Source organism: Sporobolomyces koalae (assembly GCF_050403365.1).
Source record: "Sporobolomyces koalae JCM15063 DNA, S_koalae_JCM15063T_v1_ctg6, whole genome shotgun sequence".
Classification (NCBI taxonomy): Eukaryota; Fungi; Basidiomycota; class Microbotryomycetes; order Sporidiobolales; family Sporidiobolaceae; genus Sporobolomyces; species Sporobolomyces koalae.
This window is the reverse complement of record NW_027481765.1, coordinates 259,813-277,445: the sequence shown is the minus strand read 5'-3', so window position 1 is coordinate 277,445 and position 17,633 is coordinate 259,813. Positions and strand designations below refer to the sequence as shown.

Genomic DNA, 17,633 nt, shown 5'->3' with positions numbered 1-17,633 from the left:
GCGATTGAGCTGGCCCTCGCGACTCTTTCTCGCTCGCACTTCAATCGTTTCTTTCGTTCTTACCTTTGTCCATAGAAAATTCTAAAGTCAGTGTACCAAAGCAATGCATTTCGTTCTCTCTACTACCTAGAAAGGGTGACGAAGGCGCGCACAGTCCTCGCATTGTGATCTCCGAAGTAAAGGGCACGCGTTCTGCAAGATTTGTCGGCGCGATCACGCTTACCTTTATCCAAGATTTGGAACACGGGTCGCGGTCTCATAGTTGCAAAGACGAGATCGTTGCAGGCAGGGCGGGGTGGAAAGGAGCGCATCATCCCGTCTGCGCAGTGTCGTTTGCATTACATAGATTCGCGTCGCAGTCCAGCGCAAACAGACCAAGTCCCATCGACCCACCAGACAATCGCGATGAAGACCAAACTCTCTTTTTCTGTGGTGAGCGAATTCGAAGCCAATATTCCATCGAAGTGAGATTGCCAGTAGATTCGGCCCAGACGGGTCGTGTTGAGACAGCGCTTCTCAGTGGTACCGTAACGACGGGAGAACATGCTAGCGCCGTACACCTGGCGGAAATCGAGGCCGACCAAGCGAGAGGGGATGAGGCGGAACGAGACCCGTGACGGAGACTAGACGCGCCTGTAGCCTGCAGCGGCGGTGATTGAGAGTGCTTGTGGCATGGTACGCATCGGACCACGAAATCGTCTGAGATATGAGGGAGAAGTGCCGATCGCCTGCAAGCTGCATGCGAGTCGTTAGCCGTCCCGCTCCCTTCCGCTCACCCCACGTCCACTCAGCTATCCGGGTCAACCGCGCAGAGCTCGACTGACAACTACAAGTCTTGGTCAAGCCTAGCTCGGCAAGCACCGCTGCGCCCCATCGTGCTAGTGACGGATCGCTCGACATCGGGGTAAGTCTGCTTCACCGCTCCCACTACCCGGATGCAGCTCGCGCAGCTGTGCACGAGTCCGTACAGGCTCTCGAGGAGCTAGCGGACAACCAGGACGTCCTGGCGATGCTTTGCGGGCCTGTGAACGATCCACCCTCCTTCGCCGCAGACTCAGGCTCGACCGTACCTGCTGCTTCCCGCAATCGTGCAAGGTTACTGATCTGTCTTTTCGAGCTAGTCTGTGGACATTCTGTAGACAGTACAGCTTCAGCTCCGCCTCGACTCGCTTCAGCCAACACTCGCGCCCGACTCGCTTTGCTCCCCACCGCCACGCGCAGCAACAGCTCCTTACAGCTGTGACGACGCTTGTACGCGCTCTTTGAAGCGCCCTTGATATATTCACCATCACTAGCTAAAGACGTTGCCGGATCCCGACTGTCGTCAACAAGTTTTCTCCTTCTCAAATCGTCCAACCGGCCTTTCTACCTTCATCCGGTGAGCTCCTGCGCTCGACAGAGACTGGTAGCCTTGATCGCACTCTGCTGACCGAGTCACGCGCTCCTTTCGTGTGTGTCCCAGATTGCGCCTGTTCTCCCCACTTGTCGCCCGAGATGGCCGATTCACCTCTTTCTGACGCCGACTCGCTCTCATCTGCTGGCGCCTCGACCGAACCTCTTCCGGGGTCCGACCCTGCCCCTCACTCTCCGGTCAAACGGACTTCGGGACCCTCGCGCAGGAACACGGGCGGCAGAGGTGGGAACGAGAGCGACTCGAGCCTGACAGAGCAGGACTCGAGCGACAACGAGCTCGATCGCGATGACGACCAGGACGATGATCGTCTCCTGTCGGCGAAAACTGTGCCGAACGGACACGGGAACACGACCGATTTGGACGACGACGACGATGATGACGACCTCGATATGGAACCGACACCACGAGCAAAACCGAATCAAAAACGTCGAGCCATCGACGATGACGAGGAAGATGACAATCATGTCGAACCAGACAGTGATCACGCAAACAGGCCAGGTCAACCCAATTCGGCAGTCTCGAACCGGTTCGACGCTGTGATGCGAGCGATCGACGCGAGCGCCCAAGCTACCGGCGAGGGGCACGAAGAAGACGCTCCTGACGTGTCTGGAGACGAGCAAGATCAAGCTCGCGACGCCGAGTCCGGACAATCCTTCGTCAAGCGGTTGAGACGAGGCGGGCCCTCGACCAGCGGCTCAGTCGTCTCGTCCTCGACAGCGAACGGGCACATGTCTCGAGCAGGATCCCCGGCCAACTCGCTCTCGGAACTCGAGGACGAGACTGTCGCCCTCATTGCCAACTCTGCGCCGGCGCAGCATGGAACGTCAAATATCCAGGATGGTCAGCTCGACAATACGGACGACGGCAACCTGTCTGACGGAGCCGAGTCGGACTTGCCGATAGTCAAGAAGAGTGGACGCGGACGCGGACGAGGTGGAGCCATGAAGAGTAGAGGGGCGCGAGGAGGAAAACGTGGATCGGGAGCTCGAGGCGGGGCCGTCTCTCAACGACCGAGGTCCGTCTCTCCCTCGGCTCGCAGCGACAGCCCGCTCTCGGTCGTCTCGTCGGCGGACGGTGCGGCTCTCCTCAAGACGATGAAGGAGGAGGAAGCTCTCGGACCTCAGATCCTGGTTGACGAACACGAACACCTCGATGACGAAGGTCACCGCAGTGCCGAGGATGTTGATTCCAAAGAGCAGGGCAGGAATGGCGCGGACTACGCTACGGGCCGTTCTGCGCGCGGAAGAGGTCGAGGTCGAGCCCGTTACCGCGCTCCGCGAGGTCGAGGACGGGGCGCTTTGAGCGCACCTTCGATGTCCCACTCGGGCTCAGTCAGTTTCTTACTCTACACTCTCTCGAGATGCCTGCAAGCTAACGAGTGTCCCTCTTCAAGAATGACTCGTCTACTGGAAACTTCGATCTGCACGATGGTCCTCTCGTGAACGCCGGCTACGGCGAAATGCCTGAACTCCCACAGCCGACAGGCCTCGTCGAATTCGACACCTCAGAGCCTGCGCGACTCGACGATCAGCTACAACAACTCGCCCAGGCCGGAGACCAACATTTCCTTGGTTCTGTCAATGGGGTCAAGTCGCTCGAGACGGAATCGAATCTCGGAGTCGGATCTAGGGAAGAACAGGATGACAGTCAGTCTCGAGATGGAGGCGTCGAATCTGAAGAGCCTTTTGGCGCAAAGGAGAAACCGCAGCAGGACAAGGAATCGAAACGTGAACCGATCAAGAGGGTCGCACCAGCAAGCGCCAAGAAAGGTGGCAAGAAGCCAGGCAAGAAAGGAAAGGGCAAGGACAAGGCTGTCGATCTGGATGCTCTGGCCGCTGAGGACGACGACGCGAACGAGAGCGATCACGAAGAAGGTGCGTGTACGATCAGTGCTGACTGATCTTTCCTGGAGCTCACACACTTTTACGCTCTTGTATCTCTTCCACCTTACAGACTCTTCGGACGCGGCGTTCATGCGAAAGCGGGCCGAAGCCATGGAACACCTCACCAAGATCGAGATTCACTTCGCAAAATTACGCGATATGCTGTACGTGGAACGGTTGACGGAAGTCGAGAAGGACCGGATAGCCATCGAAACTGGTACGTCGCTTTTGGCACTCGTCGATCCTCGTAACAGCGCTAACTCTCTGTGACGAAAGGCGCCCATCCCGAGCTCATCCACCTCACGCAATTACTCGAACTCCGGCGGAACAAGCGCCTCGAACTTGCGAAGGCTTGGCTCGACGGTCTCGAATCGTCTTACGATCGACAATATATTGCGGATGAGCATGCCATGTGGAACCAGTGGCAGGTGAGCACGAGACTGACCTTGTTTCCACATTTTGCATTCGCATGCTGATTCTCCGCCCCTCAAACAGAACAAGCGCGCCGAGCTTCGGACCGGAATGCTTGACGAGGCAAATTCGAAGCGCAGGAGGATTGATCGCGAGAAGCGCAGCCTGGAGCGGCCAAAAGATGGTAAGCGATTCTGCAACGCAACATCGTTCTGGGTCTGGATACTGACCGTGGGATCGTGTCGGAATAGATACCCTTGCCACTATTCTGGCACCGCGGCCACCACCTGCTGTTCCGCTACATCACAGGCGCAGACTCGGCTTTGAAGGAGAAGCTCTCGTCGAGAATGAGATTGCATGGGCGCTCCGGAACCCGGATGTGCGGGCAGACTCTTCTCTCAGTGGACTTGAAGACGCCGACGCGTACGCTGATCTTGAACGAATGGGGGTGAGTTTCGTTCCGCCTAGACTCGCTAGCTCTGTGCTCGGCGTCCCTGCTGATCCGTCTCGACATTGCAGCTGCGGGAGGCAGTTAGCCATCCTGGTCTCTATGGCCACTACGATGCCATGTACGGTCCGGCACCGCCTCATCTGTCGGCTTTTGCCGACCCTCGTACCGCCCACCTCGCCCCAGGATACCCTTATTCAGCTTACGACCCCGCGGCCATCGCCATGCAGTCACATTCGTACGCGGCTGCAGCGGCTGCGGCAGCCGCGACTCCTGCAGGCTTCTCTTCCCTGCCTCCACTGCCCGGTCGTGACCAGCCTCCGTCTCGACCGCCTTCGAATCCGAAACACGGACACTATCCGAGCGAAATAGGAGGAGGCGTTCAACAGCATGCTTACACTGCCGCCTCGAATCGGATCTATCCGTACTCGACCTACCCGGATACGATCACTGCGGAGGCGATGCATGCTCAGCACGGTTCGTGGCCTGGAAAAGCCTCGCACAGCTTCAATCTCGAAGACGAACGCCGGCGGACACTGAGCGCAGGAGGAACGCTCGGAGTAACAGAATCCCTTGACTCGATCGCAGGCTCGCGCCAGAGCGGAGGCGGCGTCAACGGCCACGACGAGCGGTCGAGCGAATCTGGCGGCCGTACTACGCCAGTTGGCGGTGCAAACCCGAAAGCCCGCCTCACGCTTGACGACCACATGAGTCACAGATCGCCAAAATCAACTACCACTGCAACGAAAGCGGCTGAACGAGCAGGCTCGGGCCGCAGTTCTCCCGCTTCCTTTATGGCTATCCCGACAATTCCGCCGTTCGATCGACACCGGCACGAGATGGCAGTAGCCGCCGCTCGGGCCAACTCGCCTCGTCCTGCGCCAGCCACAAAACCGGCTCAACCTTCGTTGTACCCTCCTGCGCCCGATCAAGGTCAGTATGCACATCATGCCGCGGCGGCTTCTAGTGCTGCGCAGCGAGCTGGTTACATGTAACGGCCGCGCAAATCCCTTCCCCGACTTTCTGATATCAGCCTCGCAACGCCAACTCTCGCCTTGTGTTCCGAACCAGTGTTGTATCGTAGTTGTCTTCTTCTTGTCTCGCCCGTTGAAAGTCTGCCGTAGCATCACCCTATACCGAGCCGCGCATGGGAGAGTGATCGAGCTACGGCGCATTCCCCTCTCCCTCGCTTGAATTTCGGAACGCGGGATTGCCGGATTGGCGGATAATTCGAAACTCGGCTCTCCTGTTCTTCGACTCCCTCGACACTGTACAGGACTCGCTCCAATCACTAGCACCAATGATCTACGAATCGCCTTGGCCCAAAGTCGAACTGCCCGAATGCAGCGTGTGGGAAAAAGGTGAGCCGCCCTCTCTGCGATCGGGAATCCTCGAGAGATTTCCCCACTTGGTCCGCGGCTGCCTTTTTCGGTCTCGCCGCAGTGACAGATCGAGCTCGAAACTGACCGCTGATCGTAACGTACAGTGTGGTCGAACCCGAGAAATAAGTCAGACGATGATTTGGCAGTCATCGATGGACCCTCGGGACGAACTTTGACGTGAGCGCACTTTCTCACTTTCTCCAGCTCGTATCGGCAACAGATCTGGCATACGTCGCATTCGGACCATCAGTACCAACGATCTCCCTTCTTCCGTTTGGTTTGCAGCCGCGGACAGTTGCGCGAACTTGCGCAAAGGACTGCGCACGGTTTCCGTCGCTCGGGTCTCAAGCCCGGCGCTGTCGTCCTCCTGTTCTCTCCAAACACGTTCTACTACCATATGCTCGTGCTTGCTACACAATGTGCCGGTGTCGTCTTCAGTGGCGCGAATGCCGCATACTTGCCTGCAGAGTTCGCCCATCAAGTTGCCGACTCTGGCGCTGAACTGGTGAAGTCTCCGCCCACCCTGCGCAGTTCCCATTTTTATGTGGGCTGACTTTCCGAGTTCCACAGCTCCTCGTCCACCCTTCTGTGCTTCCTGTCGCACTAGCGGCAACAGAACAGCTGGGATGGTCACAGAAGCGTCGAGTCGAAAACATCGTGCTCGCCATCCGTAAGGACGAAGCAGCCGGGGCTGACGAGCGTTTCCTGACGCTCGACGCCCTGATTTCGGATCAACTGCTTGACCCGCATCCCTGCACAACGCCGAAGGAGACTGTCGCCTACCTCGGATATAGCAGCGGTACTTCCGGGAAGGCCAAGGGAGTACGAACTTCGGCATACAACATGACTTCGGTATTATCAATGCTCGCGCCGCTGAACAAGGATATCACGGATCGAGACGTCTCGCTCGCGGTTCTGCCCCTCAATCGTGAGGCTCAACACCTTGTAACTATACCAGGCCCGGACTGATCCCTTTCATCGCAGACATCTACGGATTGACCAAGTTGCTGCACTGGCCCGTCTTGATGGGGACGCCCGTACTCGTCATGCCGAAATTCGAGCTCAAATCCCTTTGCGAACTCGTCGAACGACACCGCGCCACGATCCTCATGCTCGTGCCGCCAATCGCCCTCGCGCTCGCTCGTGATCCAATCGCTCAGAAGTATGACCTATCGAGTCTTCGACTCGTTATCAGCGGTGCGGCGCCTCTCGGCGCAGAACTCGAAAAGGAGCTCGCGAACCGACTACCCAAGTGCGATGTCATCCAAGCTTATGGTACGTCGCGCATCGTACTGGCCTATTTAGCCGGAGTTTATCCGACAAAGTGCCAACGGATACTTGCCTCCATAGGCCTGACTGAATCCTCACCGACCACGCACGTTGCGCTCGCGCCTCACAATCGTCGGGGCTCTATCGGTCCAAACCTGCCCATGCTGCGTAGCAGGATTGTAGACGTCGAGGTGAGACTGGCGTCGATTGACTCGTGACCTGTGCAAAATCGGGCTGACGCGCTCGGATCCTCTCCCTGCCTCTTGCTCGACCGAGCAGACGAACGCGGACCTCGGTCCGAACAAGCCTGGCGAGCTCTTGCTTTCGGCACCATCGATCATGCTTGGCTATCACAACCGGCCAGACGCGACGGCCGAGACTTTGGTCAAGGACGACAAGGGGGACGTGTGGCTTCGAACGGGTGATATCGGTTACGTCGACGAACATGGCGCGCACTATATCACGGATCGCCTCAAAGAGCTGATCAAGACGAAAGGGTTTCAGGTTGCCCCCGCCGGTGAGTATCTGGCTTTGCGCGAATCGCGTTTACTCGAGACTGAAGAAGTGCTTCGGTTCTCCCCTTTTGCCGCACAGAACTCGAAGCGACTCTTCTCGAATGCCCTCTCGTTGCCGACACCTGCGTCATTGGCATCTATGACGAGAACAAGGCGTCCGAATTCCCTAGAGCCTATAGTCAGTTCCAGGACCGCGCTTAAACCTTTGAGCTCGAAAAGAAAAAACGCTGATCCCCCTCTTGTTCATTGTTTCAGTTGTCTTGTCTGAAGCGGGAAAGAAAGATCAGCACCATGTCGATTCGATCAACAAATGGTTCGACAATCGAGTCGCGCACTACAAACGACTCAAAGGCGGGATTCGAATCGTCGATACGATCCCGAAAAGTCCTTCGGGCAAGATCCTTCGACGAGGTGAGGAGCAATTTCCTTTGACTGGTCTTGTCTATACGGAATTCTGACTTTTGCTTTCTGCGGATCAGTTGTGCGTGACGAGGCGAAAGCCGAAGCCGCGAAAGAAGCTGCCAGCTCGACACGCGCCAAGCTCTAGGGAGGTCTCGACCTAATATTTGTTCCAATGCCTTTCCCCGTTTGTACATGTTTGATTCATTTTCCGTAGTACGCGCTCGGATGTTGTCATTGCCGTACGGATCAAACACAAGAGTAGGTGTAAATAACAAAACGAAAAAGATATTCCATCAAAACTCCATGGATTGAGAATTGGCAGCTGTAGAAAAGTGAAAAGTTTGGGATCGACAAATTAGAAAGAGAGCACCAAACAGCCGAACGAAAGAGAGAGAGAGAGAGATTTGGAACTTGCCTCTCGTGACTCTAGTTTTCGCTTTCAAGATGGCATCGCAATGTCGTTCAAACACTTGCACGTACGGGTTCAAACTCGTTTTCGTCCAATCTGCCGTCGTGTCTCCTTTGCGAGCGAGGAGTTCGAGTTCGAGCAAGAGTTTGCCAACGGTTGGGACCGTGTCGGGGTTGAACTCGTCAATCTCGGAAGCGAGGATTGGGACACATACTTTGCCTGCACGGGAGGGGGGCAAGAAGACAGTATTTGAATGAGTTCAAAGCTCATTGTAGCGATGAAAGGGAGAGATAGTTTATTTTACCGGTTCCAGGATGTACGCAGAATGGAGCTTTCAAGAGATGGTTCAATTTCCTAGAGACTTCGGTATCGATTCGTGGGTAAGTGTATTGAATCATGATTTCTTGAATTGCTTCTTGATGTTTTTTGCGCATCTATTGAAAATTTTTTTTAGCGAAGGGTCAGGTTGCGAGTTCCTCCATTTTTGTATGGGGTTTGCACGTACGACATCGTTTGCTTTGTTCGGTGCGAGTTCGACTTGTTTCCATCGCTCTACCGAAGACTTCGTACTCTTGGATTCGCCTGCGAATGTTTTCGAGAGGTACGCCGAATTCTCTGTTCCAGGCCCTCGAAATCAGCACTGGTGGAGATATCTTCTTTTCGAAGCGTGGAGAGATTCGTTCATTCCGTACCTCGATCTGGTAAGAGTTTGAGCAGACCCTCCCATTGAGCTGGATCGGTACGGAAACAATCTTGGTCTTTCAAGACCACCTCTTCAAACGCGTTCTTCAAATTCCGTTTCCAAGCTCGACTATGAAACCCCCATGTTCGTGCGAGTTAGTTGACTAGAAGAATTTGCGAAAAAAAGGGAAAGAGAGAAGAGGGTCGAAACGTACTTGAGCGCAGGATGCAGGGGTCGTTGGAGTTGGACGCGTTTGTCCATCACCGTGTACCCTTTGATGATGTCAATGTACCGTACGATCGCACTGCGTTGTTCGTCCGTGAGGGACATTGCGGAAGGGTCCGAAACCCAGGCATGAATTCCTCGACGTCCCGAATAGACCCACAGGATGTGTTGGAATCCAAAGTCGGCTGATGAGGACACAGAGGTCAGCGCTCGATGTGGCAAACAAGAAGGATTGCAATACTATTCACCCCGCAGGATCTCGTCGAGAACTTTGACGGCGACCGTGATGAAGCGCCAACATCGCTTGCACATGGCTTTGTCCTTGCAACAAGTTCGTACCGTGTCATCTTTGTGTGCAAGGTTGCGCGAGTCAGCAAAGTGTCGACACTCGAGGGGATTCAGAGAAAACTGACAATCGGTCATGTCGATATCAAACACGAGTTCACGCGAGACGGGTTTGAATGCCGATTTCATGAGCGCTTTGCGATCCTTTGGCTAAAAACACGGCGAGGGAACGAACATGTCAGGTTGCGAAGGGGAGATCGAGATGTGCACAAAACATACTCGTCCCGAGTACATGGGTCCAATTTCGAATCGAGAGGGACCGAGGCGGAGGATCTCTGCCTTGAGTTCGTCTGCGTTTGCAAAGGACTGGTAGCGGAGGTAGGCATCGTTTGCGAGGGTGAGGGCGAACTCGCGATGGGTGAATTGGCGGGTCGGGACTGTGCACCGAGTGAGCTTGGGACCGTCTTTTCACGCACAGAGAACTGGAGCGGGTTGATTGGACGAACCATGAGCGTGGTTCAGCCAGGTGAACATGGCCTTCCAGGGCAAGAGCTTGTGGTAGTAGTTCTTCATGACCATCGGGTTCGTCAAGTCGCCCATGGCTTCCTCGGTCGCGTCTTGCATCGTTGGGAGTCCTACGAGGGGCTTGTTGAGTTCGTCCGAGAACAGGTCGGCGAGAGCTACGGACGGGAACGACAGGGCGAGAACGCGCGGGTAAGCGACGCGTCGTCAAGTGCGCGATAGAGACGAGAGGAACGCGCCTGGACCGGACGAGATGGACGGCGTAGGATCAACTTGCATGTTGACCATGGCTTTGCAGTCGTGCAACTGTAGTTGCGGTGCAGAGAGGGATTCGATTCTCGTTGAAACGCGTCCAAACTTGCGAAATTATTCTTTGTCTGTTGTGGACGGAATTGCAGCGCGTGTATACCCAGTCGACTGCTAGTCGGTGGAAATTACTCGGGCAGGAGCGATATGGCCGAGATGGACGAGTAGAGTGTGATTAACGAACATTAATGAATTGAGCGGGCTCGGGCTCCGTCTCCTCCTCCGTTCGACCCCTGCTCTCGTCCAGCTGGACGGTACTGACTCTCGATTGACAGATTACCTCGTCGACACGGTCAGCCTTGCACTCTCGTTGGATGCCCCGCGCTCTCGCACTGACCGGTCGTCTTTGTCTCAATCAACATTGCCCCTCGCCTCACTCGCATCGCCTTCTACCCTGCTCTCGACTGCGCACAGGGATCCATCGACTCGGCGGAATTCGACAGCCGCGCAGTGTATCGCACGACCGTCGCCCGACAAGACTTGGCCTCGCGTGTTGATTCACGCGACAACTCGCCCACTCGCCCTCATTCGCGCACAGAGTCCGAGCCCTGTGATCTCCCTGACGCGTCATAAATCCTGTCAGTCTCGCTGCCGCACTCGCTTCGAGCCCCGGTCAACGCTCGCTCATCTCTCGCTTCACTCAACACTGACCCACGGTTCCCCTCCTTTGCAGTCGAGCCACCGTCTGTTCGATTCGCGACTAGTGTGAGCAACTCGGCACACTACGATTCAAGCCGCCCATGGCGTACCCTCGACCGCCTTCACCCTCGGCCTCGCTCCGGTCGACCCATTCGTTTCTCGACGAAGACCCGTACCCTTCCGGCGGACGTCGCCCCTTGTCCTCCACCTCGACCCGAGATGATCAACCCCTCACGAACGCCGCTCTTCTGAACCGCCTCGAAACCCTGTTGCGAGCGAAAGCTCAAGAAGTCCAATTGGCCGGCCAACTCGGACAGGCCCTCCTCGAACAGCAGGGCGAACTCGAATTGCGCATCCGCGAGATCGCCGAAGTCTCGAACCGCTACGCCCAATCGACCCCAGGGGACGACAGCAGTGACGGCGAACGCGAGATTGGTGACGAAACTCGCCAAAAGTTGCGAGAACTCGAACAAGACCTCGCCGGCTATGGCGGACAGAATTCGGGATTGTACCAAGTTGTCGGAGAAGCCGCTCAACGGGGCGTGCCGACCCTTGAAGAATTGCAACACGCGCCGCTCGATCCGAGCGAGACTTTGTCGTCCTCGCCGTCGCTCTCGACCGCGTTCGACTCGCCTCTCAATACCTCGAGCGCATTTCAAGATCCCGAGGCGCCTTCCCCAGCGACCACTCGTCGACGAGCACCTTCGCTATCGGGCAGTGGTCACAAACGGCCTGATCTCTCGTCCATCGATCCGCTCGCGGTCGACTCGACCGATGCCGCTGCGTCTCGCAGGGCACGCAACCATGCTCAACATCGCAACAACGATCTCGAGCTCGCGACGGATATTGGCCAGAGTCTCCTCGTCGAAGTTCGCCGGTTGCAAGCACTCTTGCAAGAGAAGGACGAGCAACTGACCGCGACGGTCAAGGACAAAGACGCGATGGCGATCGAAGCTGAAAGCGCTTTGCAAGCGAGGAGAACGGTCGAAGAGAGCGTCGGCAAGTTATTTGATCGCCTTCCCCCTCCTCGTGACCCGAAGCTGACTTTTTCGGAGAGGGGGAAACAAATTTGCAGAACGCTACAAGGAAGTCAACTGGGAACTCGAACTCGCGAGTCAAGACTTGCGCAACTCGCTCGCATCGGCACAATCGGCACTCCAGAAATCTGAAGTCGAACGATCACGATTCACAAAAGACCTCGCATCGACTCGAGACGCGTTCGAATCTCAGAGGGTCGAATCGGAGAAACTCTCGAGACAACTCGAGGCGTTGAAAGCGAAACACGAAACCGACATGGCCAACATGCGCAAAAACACGGCTGGACTTCAACGGGACAAGAGTGACCTTCAGAGTACGCTCGAAGGGCTCAAGTCTGAACTCGCGACGAAATCAAGAGCGATTCGGAAAGCTTCGCCGATGCCGGGAACTCCCGGGTACCGTCCACGACTCGATGGCGACGACGACGACGACTCGGACGAGTTTGGTCGAGGTGATCACGACGACGTGTTCAAGAGTACTCAAAGGCGCAAGACTGGGGAAGGGTTCCCTTCGGCAGCCGGACACGGTTCTGACTTGTTCGGTGAAGGCGATTCCCCTCACGCGAGCCCGATCCAACGGTCTGGGTTCCCCCCTGCGAACGAGGTCGACGGTCTTCGCGCGAACCTCGCCCATGCCCAACGTCAATTGAACACCCTTCGCACAAACTTGGCTCGCGAGAAACAAGCCAAGATGGAACTGCGCAAACAGCTCGTCGAGGCCGGTCGAGCCGGATGGGACGATCAAGACGACGAGGACGAGGACGAGAGCGATGACGATGTACCTTCGGCAACTCCAGCTCGCAGACGTGGACTCGCCCTGTCCAAGAGCGCAGGTAGCCGAGGCAGCGCTCGAGGTCGAGGAACGGGTCGTCGTGGGGGCAGCAGAGCTCCTTCGAGACTTGCTCGAGGGTTCGCCGCTGACGATTTCGAAGACGACGACGAATCAGTCGAAGAAGTCGATTCATTCGGAGATGCGAAACCGACTCACCTGTTCGCAACGACCGAACCTCGAGATCATGAAGATTCTGCCGCATCCGATGGCGCTTTCGATTCTCCCGCTCGGCAGCACGACAACAATGACGAGTCACTTTCTCGTCACTACAAACATGCCAGTGTCGACTCGATCGACCCCTTGTTCGCTCATCAGTTTGAACGAGCTCGTTCGCCCGACACTGAGAGCATTCGTTCGACCGAAGACCACTCGTTCCTGTCGGATGGAGGACTCGAAGGTCGTTCAACTCTTGCCGACGTTCTAGGAGATCTCTCACCCCGGTTCGGACATCGTCGTCCAGCGAGTATCAGTTCGATCGCTTCACTCGTTCGAAACAGCTCAAACGTGGGGGTCGCCGATCGGTTCGCTTCGGTTTCGGAACATCCCGAGGAAGACAAACAGGTCGTGATCAATTGGACTGACGCTTCGACCATGACCGATTTCGCACCTCCACCTCCCGAGATTGTCGAGAAGGAAATCATCAAGGAAGTGCTCGTACCGGCTCCCATCCCTGAACCCGTCACGATTATCAAGGAAGTTCCCATCGAAGTGATCAAAGAGGTCGTTCGAGAAGTCCCGTTCGAAACGATCAAAGAGATTGAAATCGTCAAGGAAGTTCCCGTCGAAGTGATCAAGGAAATCCCGATCGAGGTGATCAAGGAAGTCGAGGTGGTCAAAGAGGTTGAAGTCATCGAGGAAGTCCCTGTCGAAGTGATCAAGGAAATCGAAGTGATCAAACACGTCGAAGTCATCAAGGAGGTACCGTTCGAGACGATCAAGGAGGTCGAGATCGTCAAGGAGGTCCCGGTCGAAATCGTCAAAGAAGTCGAAGTGATCAAAGAAGTCGAAGTTATCAAAGAGGTCCCAGTCGAGGTGATTAAGGAAGTCGAGGTGATCAAGGAAGTCGAAGTCGTGAAAGAGGTCGAAGTGATCAAGGAAGTCCCTGTCGAAGTGATCAAGGAAGTCGAAGTCATCAAGGAAGTCGAGGTGGTCAAGGAAGTCGAGGTCATCAAAGAAGTAGTCAAGGAGGTCGAAGTCGTCAAGGAAGTACCCGTTGAAGTCGTTCGAACGGTCGAAGTGGTCAAGGAAGTTCCCGTCGAAGTCGTCAAGGAGGTCTTCCGAGATGTACCCGTCGAAAGCGTTCGCGAAATCATCAAGGAAGTCCCGGTCGACGTCGTTCGAGAAGTCATCAAGGAAGTTCCTGTCGACGTGGTCCGAGAGGTCGTCAAGGAGGTCCCGGTTGAGGTCATCAGAGAAGTACCTGTCGAAGTGACCAAGGAGATCCCGGTCGAGGTCATCAAGGAGGTCCAAGTTGTCAAAGAGGTCGAGGTTGTCAAAGAAGTCGAAGTCGTGCGGGAGGTACCGGTAGACGTTGTCCGCGAGGTCGAGGTCATCAAGGAAGTTGAAGTGATCAAGGAAGTCATCAAAGAGGTCGAAGTCGTCAAGGAAGTCATCAAGGAGGTTGAGGTGATCAAAGAAGTACCAGTCGACGTCGTACGCGAGGTAGAGGTCGTGCGGGAAGTGCCGGTTGAAGTCATCAAAGAAGTCGAAATTGTCAAGGAGATCGAAGTCATCAAGGAGGTTCCAGTCGAGATGATCAAGGAGGTCGAAGTGATCAAGGAAGTCGAGGTGATCAAGGAAGTGCCCTTCGAGACGATTCGCGAAGTCGAGATCGTACGCGAAATACCGGTCGAGGTCATCAAAGAGGTCCCGGTCGAAGTCATCCGCGAAGTCGAGGTATGCCTAGATCCTGCTGCTCGGTTACGAGTCTTTCCCCAATCTAATTTCGTTCCTGGGAGAAACAGGTCATCAAGGAGATCATCAAGGAAGTCTTCGTCACGCCGCCTTCACCCTTGCTGTCAGATGTTGCGACGCAAGCAGAAGGACCCTCCTCTGCCTCGATCGATACTCAGACAGAAAGTCTTCCTCGATCGCAACGTTCTCTCGACCTGTCCACTGTGACCCCGATCCCCGTCGCAGCGGCTCTCATGGAGTCTCGCGCTCTCGCGAGTCAGCCCTCGTTATCAGCTATCGGCAGACTTGGCCTTGGAGACCGGGACCCCACGGTCACATCATTCGCAACATTACAGGCTCCCCGAGCCCCTGCTTCCGTCTATTCCGATTCTGATGCTGTGAGTCTTCATATCCCATCTCCAGATCTTATGGAGTCTGATTTGCTATGTCCCAACAGTCCGAAGTCACGGATCGAGCGCCGTACGCAACCGACACCGAGACTGAAGGCGAGTTCGAGGACGCGCGCGAATCCCTCGGAGGCCGGGTCTCTCCTGCAGTCGGCCCTCGAGCCTCTTTCGCGAGCACGACCTACACTCGCTCGACCTCGATGCATGACTTCGTCTCGGTCAGATCAGCACCCTCGACTGGTCACGGATACGACGATGGCGAAGAGCGCGAAGTCCTTGCAGGCGAAAACGATGCGGATGAGTTCCGACGAACAATTCGCGGTGGCCGACCATCATCCATCTCGAATTACTACCACGCAGGGAAACCCGAGATGGCCGAGCTGCATGTTCAAACAGACGATCTCGAGCCCTCTGTCGTTGAGAAGATCAAGACCGTGTACGTCGACAAGATTGTGCATGTCGACCGCCCTGTTGTCGTCGAGAAGATCGTCTATCGCGATAGGCCATCGACGGCCCCGGCCGATGCCTTGCACGAAAGTGCTGCAACTGCTACAGCCTTCCTCGACGAGAAAGCCCCTGTCAATCGGCCGACAACGCCGTCCAATGAGCTCTTCGCCTCGACGAGAACGCTCAAAGCTGGACTGCCGCCAATCGACACGAAGGGCAAAACGCGTCAATCTCTGTCGTCGATGCCACCTCCTCCCGTGCCTTCGTTGGCAGGACGCAAAGATGGCAGTCCTCGCAAGAGCGCTGCGGCTTCTCTCGCGCCTCCGCGACCGACGTCGCCACCACCTTCCGACCTGCTCTTCCGAGCGCAATCTCCGTCATTCGACGAGGACTACGCACGCAGAGCGTCCTTCTTGGCTCCTCCCGGAACAAGTCGAGGTGGAACGCTTCGGTCGCAGCCATCTTCGCTCACTGCCTCGCCATCGTCGTCCCAGTTCAACGGTCCATTCTCCAACCTCAAACACGTACGACCTCAGTCTTCCATGGACACTTCTGTCTCACAGGCTCGCCCGCGGTCGACTAGTCGCCATGCTCACTCGTCTTCGGCGAGGTCCGTATCTGAATTGAGCGTTCGTAGCGACATCTCGCGAAGAACGTCGATGGTGTCGGAAGCCACGAGCGAAGGCGGTTTTGAACCGGTCGAACACCTTCCGACGTCCAGAGGCGCAGGAGACTCTACCGATCCTGTCGTCATCCACGCCATCACGCAGACGATGATCGGAGAATTCATGCACAAGTACACCCGACGCAAGCTCGGCAGCGGCATGTCAGAGAATCGACACAAGCGCTTCTTCTGGGTTCACCCGTACACGAAGACTCTGTACTGGGGGTCTTCGGATCCAGGCGCGCAGGGCACGGCATACGCGAATGCAAAGAGCGGCAAGTCTCCCTACCTTTTCCACGCTGCCTTGATCTTCTCGCTCAGAACTGATCCCTTTGCCTAACCCGTTCTTGCATATAGCCTACATTGAAGGTGTACGACAGGTTCTCGATCCGAATCCGCACCCCGCGGGTCTATACCAAAACAGTATCGTCGTGCAAACTCGCGATCGCGAGATGAAGTTTACCGCAAACAACAAGGAACGTCACGACATGTGGTTTGCCGTACGTCTGTTCTTCGTTTGCTGCTGTCAAGCGAGCGGTGAAAAGCTGACTGAGGTGTTTGCAGGCGATCAACTATCTGCTATCTCGTCCTGCGTCGGAAGCACCTCAAAGTGCGCTTGGTACCCCGAGCTCTCGTCGCGTGGCAACTCCGCAAAATCGTCCACGGTCACGCACGCTCGTTGGCGAGCCCTCTACACACGCACCACAAGATTCGACCTCTGATCTGTTCGGAGGAGGGTCGAACCCTCTGTACTCGCTCGGCGGCAGTTTGTCGGAATCTCGGTTGACCCCGAAAGCTTCGAACCGGCTTGAAGGAGCGCGTCCTTCGCTCGGTGCGCCATCTCACGCGAACAAGCGGGCCGGAACCGCCGCGCACGAATTCCATCGCAGGCGGAGCACGATCGGGTACTCTTCGAGTCCACGATCGATCAAGACCTACGCGGATTACGGTTTCGACCACGAAGAGTCCCTCGAGGTCGTTCACCGCAGCGAGATCCCTGACGGGCTGGGCCAAGACGAAGATGACGACGAAGGGTTTGAAGGGCTCGAGAATGTGAGGGCATGCTGTGGAGGCAAACATGACGGTGAGTCTCATACTACCGGTTGCTCGCACCGCCCCCAAAGACGACAACGCTAAAAAGTATCTCCTCTCTTCATTTTTGCAGTTGGAAGTCTCTCGCGTCGCACTCACCACTCTCATCACCACCATCATCACACCTCGTCTTCGAGCACCTATCAATCGGACCAAGAATCGCGCTCGTCTCGTCCAACGACCCCGTCCCGTGCTACAAGGTCCAAATCGTCGTCGAACACTCTCGGATCTCTGTCGCGCAAGATTGGATCCGCACTTCCTGGAGGAGCTTCGTCGAAGACCCGATCGCTGTCGAAGAAACGATCGAACGCAGAAGGGGAAGCGTCTGCGACCAACGTCGGTTCGAGACCCCTCTCGCCACTGCCGATCAACGGAGAGATTACGACTCCTTCCGCTTCGTCGGCATTGTATGGTCACAATACGGGTCGAAGGACTCCGGTCCCTTGAATCCATCTATCTATCGCGAAGT

General features: G+C 56.1%; 4 protein-coding genes across 4 annotated transcripts; 3 read left to right on the top strand and 1 right to left on the bottom strand.

Moving 5' to 3' along the window:
• Positions 1–1,494: 1,494 nt before the first annotated feature.
• Positions 1,495–5,151, top strand: JCM15063_003888 (Sds3 domain-containing protein; the record flags this gene model as incomplete). Its single annotated transcript, XM_076676932.1, has 7 exons — positions 1,495–2,745; positions 2,808–3,288; positions 3,368–3,514; positions 3,574–3,725; positions 3,793–3,892; positions 3,960–4,156; positions 4,228–5,151. 7 exons carry the CDS (start codon positions 1,495–1,497, stop codon positions 5,149–5,151), a joined length of 3,252 nt encoding a protein of 1,083 aa, XP_076535914.1.
• A 305-nt stretch (positions 5,152–5,456) lies between these two features.
• On the top strand, positions 5,457–7,869 carry JCM15063_003887 (acyl--CoA ligase; the record flags this gene model as incomplete). The annotated part of the gene is made up of 10 exons (XM_076676931.1): positions 5,457–5,517; positions 5,643–5,715; positions 5,824–6,043; positions 6,109–6,466; positions 6,523–6,813; positions 6,889–6,998; positions 7,087–7,324; positions 7,402–7,500; positions 7,578–7,733; positions 7,802–7,869. The coding sequence occupies 10 exons, from the start codon at positions 5,457–5,459 to the stop codon at positions 7,867–7,869; spliced, it is 1,674 nt and encodes a 557-aa protein (XP_076535913.1).
• A 148-nt stretch (positions 7,870–8,017) lies between these two features.
• Positions 8,018–10,135, bottom strand: PRI1 (DNA primase subunit PRI1; the record flags this gene model as incomplete). Its single annotated transcript, XM_076676930.1, has 10 exons — positions 8,018–8,352; positions 8,438–8,567; positions 8,639–8,748; positions 8,826–8,944; positions 9,030–9,225; positions 9,289–9,387; positions 9,454–9,535; positions 9,605–9,762; positions 9,832–10,005; positions 10,087–10,135. 10 exons carry the CDS (start codon positions 10,133–10,135, stop codon positions 8,018–8,020), a joined length of 1,452 nt encoding a protein of 483 aa, XP_076535912.1.
• A 758-nt stretch (positions 10,136–10,893) lies between these two features.
• On the top strand, positions 10,894–17,611 carry NUM1 (Num1p; the record flags this gene model as incomplete). The annotated part of the gene is made up of 7 exons (XM_076676929.1): positions 10,894–11,791; positions 11,868–14,557; positions 14,626–14,952; positions 15,012–16,347; positions 16,430–16,572; positions 16,637–17,156; positions 17,238–17,611. The coding sequence occupies 7 exons, from the start codon at positions 10,894–10,896 to the stop codon at positions 17,609–17,611; spliced, it is 6,288 nt and encodes a 2,095-aa protein (XP_076535911.1).
• Between the last annotated feature and the right edge of the window lie 22 nt (positions 17,612–17,633).